The sequence below is a fragment of the Antennarius striatus genome, chromosome 6 (genome assembly GCF_040054535.1).
Source record: "Antennarius striatus isolate MH-2024 chromosome 6, ASM4005453v1, whole genome shotgun sequence".
Classification (NCBI taxonomy): domain Eukaryota; kingdom Metazoa; phylum Chordata; class Actinopteri; order Lophiiformes; family Antennariidae; genus Antennarius; species Antennarius striatus.
The window spans coordinates 20,920,579-20,929,937 of NC_090781.1; the positions used below are offsets into that span (position 1 = coordinate 20,920,579).

At 41.3% G+C, this 9,359-nt stretch overlaps 1 protein-coding gene across 1 annotated transcript in view; it reads left to right on the forward strand.

Annotated features, from left to right (window-relative positions):
- Positions 1-7,636, forward strand: part of barx2 (BARX homeobox 2) — a 10,029-nt gene extending 2,393 nt beyond the window's left edge. The window contains exons 2-4 of the mRNA XM_068317795.1: positions 2,537-2,846; positions 5,101-5,185; positions 6,047-7,636. Of these exons, the coding sequence (XP_068173896.1) occupies positions 2,537-2,846; positions 5,101-5,185; positions 6,047-6,334 (683 nt within the window). The 3' untranslated portion in view covers positions 6,335-7,636. The remainder of the gene's footprint in view (positions 1-2,536; positions 2,847-5,100; positions 5,186-6,046) is intronic.
- Positions 7,637-9,359: the final 1,723 nt, after the last annotated feature.

Below are 9,359 nucleotides of genomic sequence, written 5' to 3' on the forward strand. Positions count from 1 at the left end.
TTTTATCCCACCTTAAATCTTAATCTGCTCCAGACAATAAAGTCTCCCATTAAGCATAAAGCCGGTTTGAGAAGGTTTATTACACCCTTGTCAACACATAGAGGCAAGTATGCGCCTCTATGCGCGCATGCACGCACACACACACACACACACACACACACACACACACACACACACACACACACACACACACACACACACACACACACACACACACACAGATCTTCAGTTAAGGATATGTTTGACAACCTGTCATCTCTGAGTCATTTCAGCACCGCCATCAGAGTTGTTTATCTTGACAAGAGATCAGTGATAAATCAATTCTAAAAGTACTTTATTATACAGACTGGTTTTTTTTAAACACTTAAATCTAACAAACTTTACCCCTGCTGGAGAAGTTATTCCCTATACCATGAATGACACTACAACTACTTTTTATTTATTAATTAATTTACCATTTGTTCAGAATTGAAGTTAAATCAATCCAACCCCTAAACGACTAACGACATATAAAGAAACCGACCTACTTCCCTTCCCAACCCACCTGAACACATTGCAGAACACTCTGTCTGTCATTGGGGTTATCCACAAACGTGCAAAAGTGCACATATACCTGTCATAGCGAAGCCATGAATCACGCTTTTCAGCATCCCGTTGACAAAAAGAAGAATGAGGGTGTTATGATAGGGAGAGGGATACTGTACACCTTAAAGTTGTGACATTAACCGACATCATGCAGGAAAAACTTCCCTATCTTCAATTCATTATATGTTAAAAACGTGGATTGTTTAAGAGTGACATCATAACCGACCCGCTGTCAATAAGGAAAATCGTCGGTATTGAAAGGAATGCTGAACAAATGACTCCTCTGGATCTATTCTTGATCTATTCTTAGCAGAAATGTCTTCTGTAATCGTTACCATAAGCACTTGTGCTTATGGTATTCCAGCTGAGATTATCAAGAGTATCAGTGTGCTTTTGCAAGAGGGCGCGTTGCACTGTTGCAGCTACTCAAACAGTTTATTTGTAGACTATTGACAGGACGCTGGCACTTGTCAACAACATGTCAGTGAGACGACATTGCTGTCAGTGGAAAGTCACCGAGAGGGCTGAGATTTCCTTTGTGCTGTCTCTTTTCCCCTACGACTGGGATTTTCGTAAAAACCAATGCTTTAAAAAAAAATCCCCGACAGCCTCCCTTTCACTTTTCTGTGACGCGCAACTTGGAAATCAGATATCAGAATAGACTGTAGGATCTGATTTTTCAGAGGAGGTGCATGGAAACGGTAAAAAAAAAAAAAAAGAGCGTGTATAGCCGGAGAGGAGAGGGCTACTTGTCCAGACCTGTTGCAACAGCAGCAATCTCACAAGGGGGGGGGGGGTAGTTATGACCTTAGTGCCTTACTATGATGTCATGAAGAGCCCAAGGCAGTGTCTGGTACTGTATCAATATGTGTGAACACACACACACACGCACACACACACACACGCACACGCACTCTCTCTCTCTCTCTCTCTCACACACACACACACACACACACACACACACACACACACACACACACACACACACACACACACACACACAAAACCCACACACACACACACACACACACACACACACACACACACACACACACCTGAATCTGTCTTTGCATGCAGTTCTTATGTCTCTCTTGCTTGACTTCCATCTAGTAGTGTGAATGAATTAGTGAATTAGTGCACAATGTGTATCTATAAGCATCCGAATGCACATCTAACATCACACACGTTCAGGTTTCTTCCTCTTTCTTCTCTTCTTTTTCCTCAACAATAACAAGAAAGCAATTAACAAACCAGAATTTAAAAAAAAAAACAATAATCCGTCTAGTTTTGTGTAACTTGTGTGTGTGTGTGCATATGTGTGTGTGAAGGTTGTCTGGAAAGGCTGATGAGGAGATTAAGGAGACAGATCCACCACAGACAACCAGGAACACACACGCTGTGTATTTGCTCCCCATGCTCCTTTTATCCGCTTCTATATCTTCCACTTCTACTCCCATAATCCGCTCCTCATCCCCTCTGCTGCTGCTTATCGGCCGACGCACTGCGCTCTGCGCTCAGCTGGCTGGTAAAGTTGGATGAAGGAGGTTGGTTGTTATACTTGAACTTTTCCTGCAGACGAGCGTCATTCTGGTATGTCGCTGTTTCTGTCCGGGGGAAAAAATAAATAAAAATAAATAAATGCGCCTTGGTGTACGAGTGAACAAGAGAGAGACAAGTCTCTGTCTGATGTGCGTCGGGATCTTTTGTGTGAGGAGGCCACTTCGTATTCAACGATCTCTGAAAAGTAATCATTCTTTTCAGGAGTTCAGAGAGGCAGTGTTAAACACACTTTTGCGTCATTCGGATCGCAGCCCTCTACATCTGGAAGGTCAAAAGCAAAAAAAAAAAAAAAAAAAACCCTGTCTGAGGGGGTCGATAGCATCACGACCATTCCGATTGAGAGACTCACTAAAAGCTCACAGAATGATTTTCTTTCCTGTCTCCCTTTCAGGGTCTTCGTCGCTACGGGCCTACCCCCTTCTCTCCGTGGTTACGCGGCAGCCCCCCCACCTCCCCCACCAGGGCTCGTCCCCCGGCGCGATCCCTTCATCGCACCTGCCCCTCCTCTCCCCCCAGCATCCTCGGGGCTCCGAGCCCTCGCCCAGCCAGACTCCCCTCAGCATCAGCAGCGAGTCGGACACGGAGCGCAGCACGCCCCGCCTGAAGAAGCCGCGCCGTAGTCGCACTATCTTCACCGAGGTGCAGCTGATGGGCCTGGAGAAGAAGTTCCAGAAGCAGAAGTACCTGTCCACACCTGATAGGTCAGTAGAGACGAGGGACTTCAATTCTGATTGGATAGGATGACTTGAAACCCCCCAAAAATCTGACTGATAACACATACATGCGCAATCACAGACGCACGATTTTAAGCGTTATTTAAAATAACACCATCATTTTTAATTTTTCCTGCGGGGACTGTCTCTTATAATGTGCATATTTCTAAGCCAGAGCATGACGTCATCATTCCAGTTGAGACAAGAGTTTTAACCCAGAAAGAGTAACCAAAAAATACAAAGAAACACTGCCTTATTCAAGAAAACATGGAGACCAGCCAACACAAGCTGAACTGAAATGTATTACAATGATTTACTGCCAATCACTTCACACACGTGCAGGTGGATATTAAGAGCAGTTCTCTACAATGAGATGAAGTAATCTATACTTTAATATCTGTATCCTGAGTTCCAATCTGTGGGTCATTTTTTGGGACCTGACATGAGGTCAGACTATATTTCCCAGTTTTATTGTAAGCCTTTGCTTTTATATTTGGCCTTCGGGCTACTTTTCCATTTTCAACCCGGAGTCAAATATGTCGTAAAAAGCTTTCCGTAGAAGGAATTTATAAAAAGAACGCTTGAGAGCCTTTGCATGAAGTGAAGATTTGACGATTGCAAATGCACACACAAATCACTTTGTGTGTGCGGTACGCTCGTGCATTTAGCCACAGGTGTGTGCATCCTCTTCGCAAAATATCTGCTTACCACATCTAATCTGAGAAGACCGCTTATTTGTAATAAACCAGATTTATTTGACATTCCATCTGCATCCCATCCGTGGGGAAAAACTCCCACAGCGCATTATTAATATATCACATCTTTGCTTCCCCGGAGCAGTTGGAAAGGCTCCATGCCACATCTTGAAGCAGAAGCCCCGGAGCTGAGCACCACGGAGCGATCAAAATCAGCCTCCCTCACAGATTGCTGCGCCAAAATACTGTGTCCTGTCAAAAAATATCCAATCCTGACACCTTGTTGAAAACTAATTAAATGCCCAGCTGCTGGGAAAAAAAACCATCAGCAGAGAACCCCCCCCCCCACCTACATCAAAGTTATGCTTCTCTCTTTGGTTTGCTGTGATCCAAAGATAACTTCTCTCTGGTTTGGAACTGCTACAAGCTTATATTATTACTGCGAGGGAAGGAGTAACCAAGACTAGAAATATCACTGGGGGAAAAAAGCTTATAATTGCATATGTCATATAGAGCAATGATACATTTAAATACCTCCTAATCATAATAATTATTACTTAAATAATCTTCAACATCCTTGTGAAATGACTTGGAGTTACACCCTAGATTACTTTGTCAAAGCTAATGGTGAAGGCAACAAATCCAGGCCTGGGAGTGAGTAACTTTAAAAGTATTCTCATTATTATAAGCATGTGGTTTCTTTCCATTGATAACTATTGACTTTAAATGAATGGGATGTACTTTTCTGCAAATTACCTTTGTGAGCCTGGAGTTGTTGGTATGATCATGGTATGAGCTTGTTTGCTGGCATGTCTGATGTTTTTTGAAGCTAACAGTCACCCACAACCTAAAAAAAAAAGCTTTCAATGTTTGGGCTTCCCCTCAGACCATCAAATGAAAGTGGGGTTATTTTCACTGGGTTGGGGGTGGGAAGAGGGAATCCCTTCATCTCAGTGTTAAACAGTTTGAGAGGAGCAGAGGAGAAGAAATCTCATTTTAAAACACCCAGATAAGCGCTCCTTCCCTTCACAAATGGACGCCTTGTTCATTTTATCTGTCCCTTCCTGACATATCACATTACCCCCCCCCCCAACCAATACCCCCATTAGTCATGGATCAACACATGTGGTGGATGCATTCAGAATGTTCTCCAACAGCCAATTGCCTCCCGCTACAAGTGTTGTAATTGGATTACTGATCCCGGTACAGATGTTTCTAGCGGTGTTTCCTGACCTGCAGGTGTACAGTATCAAACTGAAGCTGTACCACAGGCTTTGATGTCAGACTCAAAGTACGAGAGAGGTTTAATACTTCACTGAAGAGTACTATGCCAGCAGCCTTTCGGCATATATATACACCATGTACTTGGTGGAAACATAAAAACCACAGTTGGAGTCAAGTCTTATCATTTGCATATTTTACTGTCAGAATAACAGAGCCAACTGGTTTCTAAAGCATGTCAAAATGATGGGATACATAGTTCAGTGAAGCAGGACGTCCAGGAGACTGCATCTCATTTGCAGCTTGTTTTTCTTGTGGTTCTGTAGGTTGGATCTGGCCCAGTCCCTCGGACTCACGCAGCTGCAGGTGAAGACCTGGTACCAGAACAGGCGAATGAAGTGGAAGAAAATGGTAAGAGACAGAACTATAATACACAAAAAAGAATGCCATAATAATTTCATTATAATGGAAATAAATTATCATAAGTATCAAAGTATTATTAGATTATTACAATAATAACAATAATGTTATTAGAATATAAATAAATCATGGGAAATAAAATCTACGATAATAATAATAATAATAATAATAGTGTTGATAATGTTGTTATAAAAGAAATAAATGATCATGAATGTATACAAACAATGTTTTATTATATTATTAAATAATTACAATAATAAAAAATATAATAAAGTATACAAGTAAATTTGTATGTTTAATTTATTATTATTAATTACAATAATGTTATTGTTGATATTGTTATTAGAACATTATTGACATTTATTGGGAAATAAAAATAAAAGTCAAATCATATTCCACAAAAATACGATTCCACAAAAAATAAAATAAATGCGGACAATTATTATTTAAGGCAACTTACTCTTATTTCCTGGTCTTTAAATTATTATTTTAAAAAGAATAATTATGTTATCCAAAAGTGTGGCTTTGGTTTAACTGGTCAGAAACAGTTTTGTTTCGAGCTCGACTACGACAGCCAGAGAGGAAACTGTCAGGTTGCAGGATGGTAGGAAGAAAGGGTGTGTTGTGACCTCTGACCGATGATGACGACAGAGAGAGCAAACACTTCTGTAGACGGGTCAACAACTCTGAGAACAAGAAAGACCTGAAATCGTTAAAGATGAATGAATAGACAAGGGGCCTCTAGCAGCAATACATCTTCTCTTAATTACTATAATAGCAAGCATTGCCTTTGACTGCTGCTGCCATTTATTACCAGAGGAGTCTACTAAAACTGTCTGCGTGTTATTCTAGGTGCTCAAGGGAGGTCACGAGGCCCCGACTAAACCCAAGGGACGACCCAAGAAGAACTCTATTCCCACCACAGAGGAAATAGAGGCTGAAGAACGACGGTTGAAGGCAGAGGCCGAGGAGAGGATGAAGAGGGAAGCGGGGCAAGAGGCGCTGGCTCACGGAGGAGAGTCGTCTCAGCACGAACTTCAAGACCTCAGTTCAGACACTCACTGTGCTCTAGCAGGGATGGAGGGACCCGAGCGAGAGCTGCCACTCCTGATGCCCCCAGAGACTCACGTAGCCAGCTAAGCCAGATAAACACAACCAAAGACTGACGCCAACCTGAAAAAAATAGTGCCTCAGGATCACTGTAAAAGAAAAAGCCTGTGTGGTGTTTAAAGCACTCGCTTTAAAGATTTGACTGGAAATGTATTGGCAGCATCCAATCTTTATCCAATGTAACCATTTATTTTTTTGTGTATTGGTGATTGTACCATAGAACGAGCGAAAACAAATAGAATTTTATTGTACTGTTTAAACTGTGGCCTTTCAAAAAAAAAAAAGCAACATCTAAATTTGAATAGATCCTTGAGATGAGAACTATAAATCTGTCAAATTCAGGCAGATCAATCAAACCGTATTGTGCATTAGAACCATAAAATATCACACGCACTGCCGATCCTCAAAGGTGCCTCACATGCAATGTGCCAAAAAAAAAATCAAGATCTGCCTTACCGTACCGGCTCTCTGTGTCTGTGTATTATAAATCACTTCACTACCAAATAAATGCTAACATTAAGTGGCTATAGTGCCTTAACAGTCTCAGAGGAAAGCTTTTTAAGTGTTGATAAAATATCTAACAAGTATATTTTATACAGGGGTTTTTGGAGACTAAAAGAACACTTCTATGTTCGGCTCCATTGTGTTCATTGTTCAGTCTGTAAAGCCTGCGTTTTTATTTTTCAATCCTAAAAAGAAAAAAAAAAATCAATACTTCTGCCAACCCATACACTGTATCATACTGTAGAAATGTGTATAAAGTATAAAATATATGGTCTTTTTTGGATATATATGTATGACAGTATTTTTAACTGCTGTTTTGAATTGGATTAAAATAGTTTATATGTATATTGTTACTGCCGTTTCTGACCTTTTTTTTTTTTTTTTATTCTGCTGGAGCCAGGATGACTCCATGTTCTGTCATGAGGCCACAAAGACTCTTAAGATGTCGGTGATTCTCCGAGGGAGTAAATCATAGCTTGTGCCAGAAATGCACAACAAATGCTGAACATTTAAGATATCAAAGATGCTTTCAGCCCCGAGGCTTTGCATGAGTACCACGGCCAGTATGTCAGACATGCATTAACATAGCACTGCCTTCAACTGCCAGCCGGTCGCTCCATACGCTTTGAGCTCTTGCAAAGATTTGTAATTGAAGAGTTCCCATTTTAAAATTGCGTCGCTTAATTTTCATTTCTTATTTCACATAAAAAGTGCAGTATTTTTCTGATGTAAATAATGCTTGTTTGGAGATTTTTAGGCTTGAGTCCAATCATTTTTACTATATGCAAGTTTGTGTTTTATGTATTTAAATACGCCTAATAAAAAACAGCAATCATCCAAATCCTTGTGGTGTCATTCGCTACCTTTTACATTTACCCTCTGATTGGACCTCACCGTTCACAGGCTAACAAGACCTTTCTGAAGAAAACAACTAAAAAAAACCCAAAAAAATAATTACTGTTTATTCTGGTGTGGCTCAAATTAAAGCAAGCAAATTAAAGTTTCATCCTTTCATAGAACCCTTAAAATAATTCCGCGATGTGCGTCATGCTGAGTGTGTGTAAATCAAACAGTTACAGTTGCGCTTGGCAGGTTAATGATCGGCCAGATCAATTACCCAGAAGCCTTTTGAAGAGGTATTGGGCTTGGTCAAAGTTTGCCATTAATCACATTGGAGGGAACAAAGCATTTAACCACTCCGAGTTTTGACATTTGTCATCTTTATCTGTGACCCCGAGCTGGTGAGTAACAATCTTAAGTGTATTTTCAGTGTGCTGACCGGACACGGATGGCCTCTAAAGTAAACAGCGCCGGGCTAGCGTTGAGAAACGCGTACTGGGCTTTAACGCCTTGTGTAAACATTCTCCACATGCTTCCTATGCATCCGATGAAGCGTACACCTTGAAATGCAACCTTAAAGGACATTTGTCCTTCAAAAAAAAATAAAAAAAATTAAAAAAAGGCTCTCATTCAGTCTAATTAGCAGAATAACTAGAGTTTTATTGATGAAGCTCCCTTATCCTTATTGCACAATTATCAGATTAATTTTTTTTTTTCTTTTTACAAATGAAGCTAATCCTGATTCCACATGCCAATTCATCTGTGACAAATTTTGTCTAATTAGACGTTAATTACAGCTATTACTTTAACCGCCGCTGCTGCCAACTGCTCTGTTAAAGACTCGGAGAAAACAACTTATATTATGAATACGAGAAGGTACGTTGACAACTTTTGGCATATGCAGAATGTTTCTTTGCAATAAAAGCCGATCATTCAGAAATTGGCCTTGCTTCCTGGCAGGCTTTTTGGGGGGAATGAGCCGTGAGTCAGCCTCGCCACCTGGTTAAATTAAAGTAACAAAAGACTTTGCAGCAGATAAAAGCATCCATGTTAATTGCAAAAACTTTTTCTAAGAACTACACACACACACACACACACACACACACACACACACACACACACACACACACACACACACACACACACACACACACACACACACACACACCATGGCGTAACAGAGGCTTGTGACTTGCAGGCAGGGCGGCAGGTCTGCAGGCGTCTGCAAGTCCCTGCAGGTTGGAGAGCTCATCTGGACTAATTGTGTGGAGAGTTAGAAAACACTGGCAGCCTAATTGGAGAACCTGTTTTTTTCTCACAGGTCCAAGTTCAACTGTAGGTCACCGGAGTCAACCTCAGCCAACCTCTCCCCCCCACCCACCCACAAAGACATCCGCTGAACACCTTCGCTTGTCAGTTTAACGTACACTCAGGTTGTTAGCGGAGGGGGGCGATACAAGAGTGGCGTTTCGCCCTAGTTTGTGTCATGACAGAGGAAGTTACTTCTAAATGTTGAGTGCAGCAGCAACAGCAGGGCTTACCTGTGTCAATAAAGGTGGATGCTTTCTACAACATACACAATGCTCGTCTTTGTCTTCGACAACAGTGGAAGAAAAGCCGTCATGACGGGCTCCTCACAAGAGGAGCGTGTTTGAGGCATGTGGCCAACTGGAGCTGTCGTTACGGTTGAGCAAGATGTGTGTTAAATCAG